Source organism: Sylvia atricapilla, chromosome 1 (genome assembly GCF_009819655.1).
Source record: "Sylvia atricapilla isolate bSylAtr1 chromosome 1, bSylAtr1.pri, whole genome shotgun sequence".
Taxonomy (NCBI): Eukaryota; Metazoa; Chordata; class Aves; order Passeriformes; family Sylviidae; genus Sylvia; species Sylvia atricapilla.
The window spans coordinates 30,392,782-30,408,173 of record NC_089140.1 but is presented as its reverse complement, the minus strand read 5'-3'; the positions used below and the strand labels follow the sequence as shown (position 1 = coordinate 30,408,173).

General features: G+C 37.7%; 1 protein-coding gene across 3 annotated transcripts in view; it reads right to left on the bottom strand.

Moving 5' to 3' along the window:
• HDAC9 (histone deacetylase 9) overlaps positions 1 to 15,392 on the bottom strand; it is a 273,052-nt gene that overhangs the window by 201,988 nt on the left and 55,672 nt on the right. For all 3 annotated transcript variants that reach the window (XM_066318427.1, XM_066318441.1, XM_066318436.1), the window contains one exon: positions 1,052 to 1,180. In XM_066318427.1, coding sequence (XP_066174524.1) covers positions 1,052 to 1,180 — 129 coding nt within the window. The remainder of the gene's footprint in view (positions 1 to 1,051; positions 1,181 to 15,392) is intronic.

Genomic DNA, 15,392 nt, shown 5'->3' with positions numbered 1-15,392 from the left:
TACTTATTACTCTTTGTGTCTTAGTTCATATGTTCTCACATGCAAAAATATGTTCTCACTTTGACTGACATCAAAGGAGGCTTCCTAGCTGTTACTTTAATCTCTTACTCCTTGATTTACTGAAGGGACTCCATACCTAGCTATACTAAATGGCCATGTAGAAGTCCTTGCATTGTATTTCCAATAGGTATCAGAGAAGTGGAGACATACAAACTTAATCTTTTTTTCTCGTTTTTTAAAAATTAAAATAGCACTTTTTTGTATAAATAGGCAATAAAAAGCAAGGGGAAAAAGACTTCAGGCAACAATGTTTAACCAGGGTTATGAAAGGTCCAAAATGACATATAGTCAATATTAATAATTATAACAGCAATCTGAAAGGCTCCAAGTTATTGTCAGAGCCAGGAAAAGAAGACATCTTTTTTCATGCTTCTGCTCTTTCAATGGCATCAGGAAAAAACCTCCAGTGACAAATATTTCATTTTATAACTTACTTGTAAGTATGCTAACTGCAAAGATCTCAGTGAAAACAAAGGAAGTGGATATCAAGAATCTCAGAGAGATTTGCAAATGGAATTTACAAACTAGCTGTAGAAAAATTGTAATCTGGAAATAATTTATAAGGAAACTACTTTGCTTAGTAACTTTCATGCTTACATTGACATCTCTGTTCCAGTTTCACACATGACATACTGTGTAAAGGTGTCACAAGAATTGCACATACAGGGACACCAATGTGTTTGCTCAAGTTGTATTTTAATTCCATCTTGGTGTGACATAATTCTGATATATCAAGTGAATTCAAATATATGTCTGATAGACTAGTAACAGTTGATTGCATAAAGGTATGGCGTGATCACCTGAAAACGCCACAAATCTACTAAATATCATCAATGCAAAGTCAAAGCAAGAATCGTCAGGATGAGGCCAAATACTTCAAATGCTCAATTTGTTTGGCAAGCAAAATGATGTTTTGCTAGCAAGTTTCAATTCTGATGCACCACCACTATTCTGTGAGCTGTGGCAACAGAATTTCCCCATTCTTAATTACCTGTCACCTCGAAAAGACGCTTCTTGAATGAACTGACATTTCCATCCTTCCTCCTCAGTAAAGGACTGCTTCTCCTTTCTGTCACCTTTTGTTTTAATCTTGAACGTACCTTCAAATTTGGCTCTGAAGCTGGAAATGAAGAGAAGAAAACATGTGAATACAAATACAATTCCTGTCAGACACCACTGACCCTGTAGGAGCTCATCTGATCCCAGGAGTGTTTGGAGGCAGAGATTTTACTGCCCAATCTTCTCAATCATCTTGTTGCTCATATAACTTCATTTATATTGGAAGCTAGGAAAGAATTGAAAAGACCTGAAGTGCTTTGGATCTCAGCATATTTCTCATTCCATTGCAACTCTGAAGTTTACCCATTAATTATTGTTACTACCCTAAGTATAGTAAATACTAAAATATGAATGCAAATTTAATTTACATTATTTATATATCTCTTGTAGGTGAAAACTTGGAAAACACATCTTGGAACTTGGAATTTAATAACTAGATTAAGGTCTAATTGAAGAAACAGATTAGCCTCCACTGGTGCCTTTTGATTTCTCTGAGAAATATAAATTACGACAAGCCTTGCTGGCAGAACATTTCTTGGTCAGTGATTTTAGGCCCAGAACTTTAATGTTTTCTGACTAACACACCAAACAACTAGATTTATGACAGCGTCCTAAGAACATTTACAGAGAAAAATCTATGCTCTGAAAATGATGAAGTAGGGTTGATTCCCAGAAAACCTAGGATTATATACAATGCACCTTTGGCAAGTTACACCTTTGTTTCCTTAATGGACACAGTCTTTTCACATGAAGGCCAGCTCTGCTGTGCTTTTAATTTTGTAGTATTTTTAGCATGATAAAATGTTTCATGTAGTCATTTATTTGTTCTTCAAGTAAACCCTGTATCAAACAGACTGCTAAGAGCTAGTCAAAGATAATTGTGGAATAGAATTTGTTTATATTTCCCTTCCTGGAACTGAGGATTGGCTAAGCAGTATCTCAAAATAGAGAGAGCTAGAAACTGGGATCAATTCTCTCTCCTATGCACAAATTTAAACCCAGCGTAAAGAAGGAGAAAGTGTTAGCAGAAAACCAAAATATATTTTATCTTCACTCAATTCAGAATTACACCATTTGTTACTTTGGGGCAGAAACTCAATCCTAACACTTCTACTCTAGTCCATTGCCCACCATGTCACATTGCACACATTTTTTTCCTTCTGTCCCACCTGTTCCCTCAGTGATGAGGAAGCTGGAAATGGTCAGTGGAGGGCAAAGGGGCTGCACCTCACTGCAGAGATGCTGTGACCAACAATACCTGCTGCCACACGCTGACCTTTGCCATGTGCTGCACTGAACACGGCAAGGGCTGCCCTCTGAACACCCTGTGCCTTCAATACATTTCAGACCAAGCACACATAGGCTAGCACAACACTGGAAATCTTTAATAATAAACACATTAACTAGATATTTATTTTTATCACCTACTACCACTGTAAAGATGAATGGTTCTAACAATAAAGTACAGATGACTTGTTTACTATCTAGGATACCATTTGCAATGAAACTGAAAATATAAAATATAATAATGGGTTATGATTACACTACATGCTATCACCACAGATCTTACCAGGTGTAAAAGAAAAGTCGCTCACTCCTTTTGCACTTACATATATTTCAACTTCTGCTATTCTCTACTCTTCAAAATCAGAACAACATGCCTGCATATATTCTGTCTGTGCATCTGTGACAGATGACCATGAAACAAATCCTCTGCAACACTCACTGGAGAAATTCTCAACTTCTATGTAAATGTTTCATGCTCAGTCACTGTAATTCCCTTTCTATTTTTACCAAATTCCCATCATATTCTGCATCTGAATCCATCATTCCATCATATAAGCACAGAAACCAAACTTTAAAGTCAATGTATGGATTTATGAGCCATCCAAGAAGATGCATGAAAAATGTCAATAATTTTAAAATGGAAATAGTCAATTTTAATATTAAATGGCATGGAGAATAGTGGTTTTAAGATTATGAAACAAACCTCCCAATACAAATCAAAACCAATGTTTGAAGAGTGCTTCAAATTCTTGCTTTCCTGCATTTTCTCCCTGAGACACTGCTAGCTCCTAACATGGTATTCACTAGGACTCAAAGGCTAGCTAAAAGAATTCTGGTTTCAGTGGACAAAATATACAAATCTAAGCAATTTGAGGATATCTGGTCTGATGAAAAAAATGCAGAACTGAACACTGGTTTCTTGTTTCCCAGCAGTGGCTGAGGCATTGGCTCAGTGTGTGACCATAGAGATCACTGAACCATCCTGCTCCACCAATGCTGGGGCAGAATTATCGTTCACTGCAAGAGGTATGGATCACAACAGCAACCCTGTGTGCTTTGATGCACTCCTACATGAGGGCAGTAATGAGGTATCTGTAACTGTCAACTCTCTTCTGACTGTTAAAAAAGGCAAAATTAAGTCTTTTAACCTTCAAATATAGAGTTGTGGATTGCAATTATAAATGTGTATATATATATATGTACCTATATATACACACTGACTGCCTCAAAGCACATATGTAAGATCATTTAGAAACAGTTTTAGTCCTTTAAACTCTGAAATGCAAACGTTAGCAGAAGTGAAAATAATTTTTTCAAACCTTATTTTTTTTAAATTAGATTGTTCCCCTAGTTATTTGCAAGACGCTTGCAAAGTCTTAGTAGCAAATGGCCCAGAATTATTATAATTAATTTGCCTGATGTTTCAAATGAGTATTTCGCTCAATACTTCAACTAGTGGCTCTTAGAAGTGGTTCTACAGAGGGGTAATTTCAAAATAACTGTTTCGCATTAGCCACCCTTTGAGTATTTTTACTGCACAGTATTTGCTCCTTTGCTCAGCTTAATTAATCCATTGCTGGCTGTGTTCATCACACAAAGGCATCCTCCATTAGGAAAATTGTCACATGGGGAGTCAATGCCAAACAACTTTTGAGGCTCAAGATTTACTCCTCAATTTGCTGCAGAGTAGCTTTCTCAAGCAAATACAAGTCCCTAAGAGGTAACTTTATTTGCTACAGTAATACCATAAAATTATTAAAAAGACCATCAGGGAATCTATATGGTGATTCAACCATAAAGCAAGACACTGACATAGCCAGAAAATAAATTAATGCACGTGGCTAACTTCTAATATGCTAACCATCCCACTGGGGTCCAGAACTCAAACCTAGATTAATTCTGCCCATAGAGCAGATATCTTGTATCTCACCTTCCTGAGGAAAGGAGACCTCTCTAAGTGCTGGAATTGTGGAATGGAGTGGGTTTGATTACTCCAGCTATAGTGGACTGAATAATCTGACCAAGGAGCCCAAATGCCACAGACAAAGGAAAAACAAGAGGACGTGGCCAGAAATGTGGCCATGAGGACGAGGAACACAGGATGGCAAATTTTCATGGCAGCAATTTGGTTGGTTGGGCTGTGAATCTAAAATCACACTAAGAAACAGTATACAGCTGATATTGGTTTAGTTGCTCTCTGTTTTCCTAACCTCTTTGCTCCACAAATCTTTGCACTTATATTATGTTTAGCACTTTGGAACGAGTAACAATTGCCACGTGGAGAAAGTGAACATATATTATTTGAAAGTGTTTTGTTGCAAAGAAAACAAAACAACACAGATATTTTCTCTAAAGGCCATCGAAGCCAAAGTCATTGTTCTCAACGGGAATCAGCTGATACCCATTTGAGTGAACCACTTCAGAGTATTTCAGGAAAGTCTAGTCTAAAAATTACTTTGTTTATGTAGATGTAGCTTAATTTGGAATAATGAGACGTTGCAGTAATATGGCTTGCTCAGTTTTATTGCTATTACCTGGCTTATTGTCTTTTTAGTGCTGCTAATTACAGACTGGTATTACTCTTTAAATGATTCTAAGTGGAAAACAGATATCAAAGACACAAAAAGGATTGGTTTAAACAACAGCAGAAGATATTACAGGCAATCAAAGGATTGGTTACCTAACATTCTGCCATGACTTGTAATTGTGTCTACAGAATTAAGAACTTCAGATGTAGGTGAAGAAGAAAAACTGTCTAAATGAATTTTCTCATATTTTATAGTAGCTTTATAAAGGACAAAATAATAAAGTAACTGTACTGTTAAAAATGGAAAATATACAGGTTTCTATGTAGGTACACCATAATTTCATCACATGAGCCATCACTGATCAGTGAAAGAAAGCTAGTCTCTCCTAAGAAACATGATGCTCAAATACAAGCATGAAAGATAGGAGTATGATTCAGTGAAGCCATTATGTTCTATACTCCACTTTGCTTAATATTAGCAATTTGCAGATACAGGCATTAAAGAATATAGCCTGGAGCCAGATTGCTCCCAAATGAGCTGAGGTTTTCTTGACAGGGCTTTGCTTCACTGTTTCTTGTTATTAAACATACAGAGATATTTAAGAAGAAGGAATGAAAATCCTTTTTACGCATGGGGAGAAGACATGTATGAAGAGAATGTAAAAGACAATAATGCACTACTCTCTGATGGTTCCTGGAACACAGTAGTACTTTTGTATCAGAAGAGTGTGTACCAACTTCAAATCAGCATTTAATGAAGCCAGGCAGGAAATGGGGGATGGGAGAGAGTGCATAGCAAGCAGGTCCTCATCTTGAGGCTAAAGCCATATATAGGAAGCCTGAAGAACAGAAAGTGAGCTTTTGTCCAGATTCCGAAAGGCTCCAAAGTGAAAGCATTTCCTTTTCCTCACAAGCAGGCTGGCTTAGAAAAGCTGTGGGGCAGTTGAGGTAAATTATGCTAACTTTGGCTAAAAAGATTCCAACACCAGCATGAGCAACAGCGGCAAAACTGACATCCCCCTCTAGAAATATAAACTGGGTGCTGCCATCACCCAGGCATCAACTGTCACCACTCAGATCCTTTCTAAAACAGCAAACTGAACTTCCCTGACATAATTAGGTCACCAGAAACAATTAAAAACCAAAGACTTCAAGACCTTAAAGCAAATCTTCACAGGTATTTTCTATCTCTTTAGCTACCATTTTTCTAAGCTGTGAAGAGTCATATGTGATACTGATTTGAATATATTCTGCACTGTACTCCATGCAGGGGTTTGGGGTTTTTTTCTGGCTCGTATCTAAGAATATCAGTAACTGAATACACAGTCGAGAAATCTATTTATTCACACCACACAGGTTGCTTTTTTTTCAATACTATTGTATGAGAGACTCCTGTACAGACAAGGATTTTGTGCTGTACAACACACAACCATAACACTCCATGCTTAAACTAGCTTAAAGTTACAGCACAAAATGATGATGCATGGGTACAGGCCATCAGAACTGCAAAACAAACATTAAGATGGCACTGGTTAGCACAGTGGGGGTATTGCCAGCATACCACTGGTTTATCCTTTGTCAAGTTTCTTTCTAGCACTCTGGCAATTAGTATTTTCAAGAAGATACTGCACGTGGATAATGAGATAACTTTGGAAATTTCTGTTGTGATTTATCCTGAAGCAGGAGGGGCAGAATTGGAAAAAAACACACTATGAAAAGACCCTTATTTTGTCAGGTCCATTGCATAGCTCAACAGGTTTCTGGGTGCTGTGGGCTCCCAGTCACTCTGGTAATATACATAAACAATAAAGCAGCCTGCATGCTTATGCTATGTCACAACCTGGAGACCTAGGGAAAGGTCAAATCCCACATCAATACTGCAAGAAAACCAACCAGAACAGGCATATCTTAGGTTCCTAAGAAGTTGGTCTGAAAGTTGTGGGCTAAGGAGAAACTTCCCAGATCCTCCTTCAGTTGAGGTAGGCAGAGTCAAATGCACAAGACAGCCCTAAGCACTACCAGAAAGGATAAATCTGAAAACAATCTGAGCTCTCTCAGCAAAACTATGGATGCTACCAAAGCCTGGCAGAAAGCTAGAGTGGCAGAGAGAGACAGGTCAGGGACAAAAGCTGTTTCCAGCTTCCTCAGCTGCTTTGTGAAGAGCTGCGAAGAGTTGTGAATGACCTGGTGGTCTCACAGCCTTCACTGCACGAGGTTCTCACAATCATGTAACTATTCTGTGCTCTGAATGAAGAGCTGAATATTGCTGCTTTGGCTTCCTGTAGGCAGTCACAAAGTGCTTCAGGCACCCCCACACGATTACATGAAGCACAGGCAAGATGAGTGGTGCCTCTTTGTCTTCATACACAACTGAATGACGGTTGCTGTAGAAGGCCACATCCCAATGGAAGACAATTTGGACAATGTACACGTGGACGTTCTCCCCACTGGATGGCAGACTGGAAGACAGCAGTAGTCTGCATATAGTATAATTCTGTGGGTTCAATGGCTTCTCAATTCTGATGATTCTAAATGCCACTTCTGAAAGAGTTTTATATTAGACTAATGAGAGTGAGTAATTTACACGTGCCCTCTAAGGCTCTTCCAAGAACTACATGGACCTGAGTGCTGGGTGGTCCCAACAAGGCAGGAGAACCAGATACAGCAGTACAGGATGGAGATGCTTTGTTTTTCTGGCTTGCATCACTTAATGTGTTTTCAGGATATACTGAAACTGTTTCCTGCACAACCATTCACTTTATGGGGAGTGCTGATCATATGTGAAACCCTTTAGTCCTTTGCTTTATTTTACTTCTGTAAAAGGTAGAATGCTTTATTTTTTCAGACTAAGGTCCATTACCTAAATAAAAAAACAGGTTTAGTGAAACATGAGGTAAAAGAGCTAACTAGATTAGAGAGGATATTGCAACCCTTCTGGTCTCTTCAGGCCAAGGAAACCAATTTAACAAGATTAGCAAATTTTCATCAATTTTCTAAAGCAGGTTCAAAAATGAAATAGTCCCTGAAGCTACTTTAAATATCTAACTTTTTTTTTTTTTTTTATTCACTGTAGACTGTATGAAACATAATAAGACATGCCTAGAATGATAATACTTGTTTCCATGGATAATGAAACAAATATTTTGAGTTGTAGAAATTATGTATTTTACTGCTTGGATTTAGCCAGAACTGGAGATCTTGAATATCTGAACAGTATGATGTATTTCCTGTTGATACATGTTCTTCATGTAACCTATAAGGCAAAAGAACAGGTCTCCTAATAGAATTTTTTTTAAAATTCAAGTTTTTAGCAAAGAAATCAGCATCTCCTTGCATTTGCACTACAGGGTCATACAGCAGTTTCAAGGAGGTCATGGTTTTACTGGGCCTTATGAGTCCTCATTACATCCAAGTCTGCTGAAACTATGACATTTCACTACTGTGTCAGGTCCATCCTAATCTTCTTACTGGTAAAATATCCTTTTCCAATAATAAGTAGGGGATTAAAAAGCAAATACTACTCTACTGCCTTGAACCATAGAATTAAGGAACAAGGATAGTTTAAAAATAATTTTCATCTTCTCTGCACGTCGCCAAATTCTGTAACTTTATTACACCTTTACAGCACTTTCTGGAGGCAACTCGCATCGGAGTTCTCAGGAGGTGTACAGAAGAAAAGATGCAACAGGCACTTTAATAGAGGGTATCTCTCATTTAAATGGTAATAATTCAATAAATAAATTAAAATATGTCTGTATGACTGGCAGTCCTTCTGTTTAGGTCTCCACTGGTAATTCTTACCCTTTCTTCTGACCATCTACATCAGCTGATTTTAGCTAGGAAGAAGTAATGGGAATACATACAATGACTTCCTGCAAATATTGCAAATCCCACTCTTCAGTCTAAATCCCCCTCCCAAATCCACTGAATCCCAAGAAAGAATACTCTGTTCAGTGAAGAACTGTCACTGATAATGCCCAAGCCCCCAAAGTCAAGGCTTTTGCTATGGTCACCATTTGACCCCTACACACATGGTCTATTTTTTATAGAATAATCATGTTATTGAGTATGTTTCCCAAGCCCCCAAAAAGAAGGAATTAGTTCATAGGGTGTTTAAATCCCAGAGATTTTAATCTAGGAAAATATCCAGCAGTGATAACTCACTGATGTCAGGCAAAAAGTACAGTCCAATATTTCAACAACAGTCCAATATTTCACCAACCTTCAGAAATTCCCCATGAAACACCATTATCTTCGCCCCCAGTTTAACAGGGCATCAGCATCATCAGTAAATGTGAGCTGGTTAGGGCTAGACTGCTGAATTGCATTCTGAAGTTGTCCAAAGGCAACAGGGTGCCAAGAAAACAAAAGCAACCAAAACACCGTATATCTTGCTCTCCTAGCAGATGAGAACCATTGGCCAAGTTTATCTCAAAAGCTGGAAGGCAATTCAGCCCCACTGAAGAAAAATGAAGGTAAAATTGGCTCCAAAGTTATTTGGGAATTCAAGACATGTTTGTCTTCTTCTGTAGGCAAGGCCAACTTTGTGAAAGTACCTCTTCTTCATGTTAAGAAAAGTGAGAAGAAAAACCCCACATTTGAAGTCTTAATTGGACACCCATACCACACCTTCACAACCATACTGAATTAAAATAAATTTACTTTTAGATAGACTTTTTTATGCTCTGGGATGTAATTCCAATCCCCTACAACTTAATTAGCTAAATATACAATGTAAACTTCCATCTGTTAGAGCAATTTAACAAGAATAATTGTGCACCACCATAACTCAACGAGACACTGAGGAAAACCATTGAAATGCTATTTCCTTTGCTTTGGAAGAGAATTATGTACAATTTCAGCATGCTTTGCATTTCTAACAGTTGAAGCCAACAGGGAGGTATCACTCTCATTTATATTACTTTCCCATGAGAAAATCAAAAGCAAAGTACAAAGCTTATGCCTTTGCTCATGAATGGCTCTGTAATACTCACTTGGCTTTAGCCACAACATGTTATTTGGCAGCTAAACCCCTTAATTAGAGTTGTGGGTTTGAACAGATTTTTCAGTGAAACTATGTTTTGCAGGATTTTGGAGAAGTGCAGTCTTTACTAACCAATATCTTCTATTTTGGATGACCCCATACCATGTGATTTCCACTTTTCCCTCCTCTGTGTCTCTCTTTTTGCCATCTTTTAGATATTCTTGTTTACTTTTCTAAAACTTTTCAACTGTCACTCCCTGCTCCAGATAAAGTGCAAGAAAAATCCTAATCCTACTGAAATCAAACAGGACTGTTTCTACTGACTTCAAACAATCTCAAATTTTTAATGTAGTATTTTGTAACTTATTTATCCAGAGGGAATAAAGCTTTGAAATACCCATTAAAACATTCCACTTTATTTTCAATGGACATTATGCTCTTAAAATGCTTTAGATTTTAGGACTGCTCCCTGTTGCTTATTGAAGATGTTTCTTTAGGTTCAGAAGTCAAAAAGGTGTCAAGTATCTGATTCCTTAATTATCAAAAAGTTATGGAAGGTACTTATAAATGCTAATTTATAAGGCATTTTTAAAAACATGCATAGTGTTCTATGTACTTGCATGAAAGAGAACTTCATAATTCAGTTTTGGTTATACACTGGTCAGTAAAAGATAGTCTTTTGATCAAGATTGTATAATCAGTTTAGTTAGGAAGATGCTACCATTCTGGTAGCCTCACAGAATAATTACTGGCAAAACAGAACATGATCTAGATACATAGAGTGGGATTCTTGCTAAAAGAGAAAGACATTGAATCCAGAAACTGACTGAGCTTTTTATCCACTCAAAAAATCCCTTGCTTTCTGCAATTAAAAGCGTTACATAAAATACATTAGAGGAACAATCTTGCACTGATGGGTCAACTATGATGGTCTTCATGAGAATCATTCAGGTGACGACTCCTGTGGAACCCTGGTGCAGGCCCTGGCAGCTTTCATGATACCAAAGCATACCTCCACAGATTCTTTTCTCTTTGACAGTGTCATTAAGCCTTCTCTAGCACTCATTTTTATTTAGTTTTAAGTTGCCTCAAATAAATTCTCCTCTAACTTTAGCTCAATCAGAATGGCGGGACATCCCTCCCCAGCCCCAGCTTGGGAGGCTGCAGGGTTCTGATGGGCTGGAGACAATAACAGCCACACACAGTAGCTACAACCACATCACATTTCCTAGGAACTGCTGGGTCCCAGGGCCTGGACACTGGATTGGCTCGTTCATTACATGAATCTGGAAGCTTTGCCTCTGATTCACCCTGGAACTGCAAGTGGAAGCTTTTCCTCTTTCTAAAATGTCCTACTACCAATTATATGCTCTGAAGTTATTGATACTGAATTTGGGAAAGCTAAAAACAGTTGATGGTTAACAGGAAGAGGAATCAAGATCAGGGTACCTTTCCTCCTTCTCACTGTGATAAGTACTGATTTCTTCTGGGCACATTGCCTAGTCCAAATTTGTAAAGATGGTTCACCAACCCAGGAAAACAAGGACTCTGGAGAGGCAGGAATGCTTAGCATCCCTGGAAAATGGGATAAACTTAGGAGAATCATATGTTTGCCTTGTTTCCCTGCTTCAATAAACAAAGTGCCTCTCCCATTTATTGTGCTCACTCTTAAATTCAGAGAAAAACAGGACTTCTCTCCACTGAGCTGGACTTCTTCATGTTGGCAGACATGGTAATTGAGGGTTAGGGATACTCTAAGCCTTTATTTTAAAAATGAAAACCAAAAGAAATCCAGCTTTTTCATATACCATTACATCACAAAAGAGCGTTTTCCTAGAAAATGCAAACAGAAATAAAATTTGGTTGCACAAAAGGAGAAAGGAGAAAAACCTTCAAACCTGATTTTCAACTGCTCCAGTAAATTACTGAGTCACTAAGTACACAAAGAATTGTAAGGAAATACTCTAATTAATTTCTTTTCTTAAAAAAAAAAAAAAAAAAAAAAAAAATTCTGCTGAGTTCTCATTCACGAATCTTTCATTCTCATTTACACAAGACCTACACTGTTATTCTACTGCCTAATCAGGTTAACTTAATATGGTTTTCACAGAGTGATCTTAGGCTGTGCAGGACAGCCTTCTTCCTCACTTTCATCACAATATTAAACAATCCTTCATCTCCTCTTTTTTCCTGTATGAAATTACACAACTTTTCCCACTCAAGGAAGAACCTCATACTATTTGCTATTAAAAAAAATCCCCCTGCTGTTTCCATTGAGTATGCTTCCAATTTTTGGAAAGTGAGCTACAAACATCTTCTCCAATTGTTATATGGTGAGAGATCTGCAGATCCCTAGTCGTAAGGGTACAACTCCAACCGCAAAGAAGGTTCAACTGGCACAAAAACAAAATGAAAAGAAATACTAATTGACATTCCCAGTCTTCCATGACTGTGCTAAACTCAGGAAAGAAAAAACAGTTCATACTTGACGTGATGATGTCCCCAAGAATTGGGGGAAAACATGAAACGAAATAAAGAAATTTCACCTACAGCAACGTTTTTACAAAGTATGCAGCTTTGGCTAGAGAGCTAACCCTTGTTGGACCTTACTGACTTTTGCTGGTTTCTGTCAACACTTGCATACAAGAAATGAAACTTTAAAGATTGGAGAAAATGCAAATGTTAGGGCCACTTGACAGAAATTCTGCATTTCAAAAAGGTAAAAGAAAAAACAGGAAAAAAATGCTTTCAAAAGATCTTCTACATTACCAAACCCATGTTGCTTATTGTGTTTTTATTAGTTTTACAGTAACCTCAAAAAGAGGATAATATTTTCGTGGATAAATAGTCACAGAATAGAAGATCTCAAGATGCAAATCTTGCCATATTAAATGATCAGATTTTCAAAAGTACATGGCTCCCATCAGAGCTCTTAAAACAGTCAGTATGAATTTCAAAAGTGTTCAGTAATAGGGAGGTATTTTCAAACCTCTCTGGGTAATTTAGACGCATTAGTCTCATTGAAAGTTAATGAGCCATGTGCTACTCAGGCTTTCGAGTGTTTTGCAGAAAATACATGTTACAATTGGTATCCATGGTGCAAGTTTTGGGGATTTTTAAAATTTAATCTTATGCTGTTTACACTAAATTCTGCTCATAGCTACAGATGTGTAGCTTCTCCTTATGGTGTATTTATCTATCCAGTGAAGCAATAGCTCCCCTTGCTCTGCTCTTTTCAAAGTCTGTCAACACCAAGTATCTGAATGCAGCTGTGCAAAGAGTTGCATATCCTGGCCTCTAGCCCCTAGGACAGTCCCAATCCTCCATGCAGCTAAACTTTCTGAAGCCCACTGCTGACAACTTCTGCTGCATCTTGTACAGAAAGGAACGATCCACATGGGTGAGACTTGTTGAGTAACCACAGTCACTGCACTAGGATGTTAACTCTGGTACCTAACTGTAAACACTGACAGAGCAAGACTCTTAAGTCTTTCCCTAGTTACCTAAGCATTCCATCATTCTAGATACTAGAAGAGTAAAGGCTGCAGAAAATATTTTCCTTTGTACCATTCTCTCGGAATTAATTTTTAGAAGGTTAAAAAGGAGATGCCACCTCAGGACTAATTAAGCAAAGATTAAATGGATTACTGAACAAGAAAGTAAGCAAGCAAAACTCATGATTTATAATGCCTGTGTGACACTTGGTGTTCCCTCAGCACTGAAAAACACATTAGGACGTCAGGGAAGAATCATTCAGCTTTGTTTCCCATTAAATCTGATCTCAGAGTACCTGATTCAATCACAATTATCTTACAAGAGCATTTTATCAAAGTGAGAGAAGATACCTCTGTATCTTGTATCTTAAAGAATAGAAAAGAAAAGTAACCTAAAAAGCAAAACAAAGCTGTAATTAAAAGTCGCAACAGGTATTCCTTTCTAAAGGCTGAAAGGAATGTGAGGTCTGCTTTCATATGAATTGCTGACTTCATGCAGGTTCAGCACCACAGAGGGTTTACCAGGAGCCGGTGGCAATAAGCCTTCATAGCCTAAAGGGAAGGAAAAGAGGTTCACCCCTCATGGCAAAGGTCAGATTTCTGCAGGCTCACAGCCTGTCCATATACATGAGTGCTCGTGGGACATCTTTGTCTAGTAAAGTCCCTGAGGATGACACAGGCTCCACAATGTCCCCTCTGCCTGGAGGATGGCCCAACAGCCACCCAGAGCAGTTTAGGGTCATTTGACTTGTGTCAGTTTGGTTCCTGTTGCTTTTACACTCAACCTCATGAACAATCATTGAAAACTTTGTGGGGATGTTGCTGAAGACTGGAATTAAACATCTCTAGTACACAGACAGACTGGATGTGTAAACAGGATATCAACAGCTGCTATTTTCACAGATATCAACAGAGCTATCAAATATCCTCTGTTGGTAACGTACAACATGATGTACACTTCATTTATATTTGCTTATCAGAATCACTATGTCAATGTCATAGAAATGGTTATACTAATGATTATATTAGTATTTGTCTATTTATTCTGTAGATTTCTTTTCAGAGAGTAATCATGTCCTTTGTTCAATTTTGGAACTGATGCACTGCATGCCCAAATATTTGGAATAACATATAGAAAACATCTGGATTTAATTATATCATGGTCCTCTTATGCAGACAATGAGAATTGAATTAAGGGATATTTTGAAACCCCCACAGAGATATAAAAGTATTAGCAGCTGTACGAGAACTTTACTGTTACAAAGTTTGAAAATGTTTTGTTTTACAGATCAACAGTCTGACACATCATAAATATCAATCATAACGTTTAAGATACATAAACATGGAAGAAAAATTAAAGCCTGCATTTCAAATACATGTACATGAACTCACAGCATTTAGAAGATGTAGAATGTATTCTTTTGTTCAAAAAATGAAAATGTATAGTCTATTGGCATATAAAATATACATTGTTCAGGGATATTAAGCAGAGAACCACATAAGGGTTTATTGTGATGAACAGCCTGATTTTATAGAATCTTATTGTATTGCCACCATATTGTACAAAGAGTAATTCAGCTAGAATAAATTATCATTTTGCTTTTCATGCTTCTATTCCTTTGAAAATATTTGGGGATATAATGTGAGCTTAGCAAGTTTGCCCCAAAATATTAGATACTGGCTGAGTTTTTCGCTCTGAATATATGCTGGTTCCAAATGCCACTTCTTCTCAAGTCAGTTTTGCAGTTAGTTTTCAATCTCCCAGTGGCTAAATCACATTCAAAGGCTGTTAGCACAGTAGGGAGTCAGACTTTCTCTCTGAACGTAACTATATCACTCAACAGCAGACTCATGCAATAAGCGATCTAATGTTTTCTTTTCCTTTTTCCCCTCTCCTCTGAGTGTCTCCCTGCATTCCTGGATACCAGTCACTGCACCAAGGTCCTGAGGCAACAGCCACATGGGCTCCACCACCATTCTA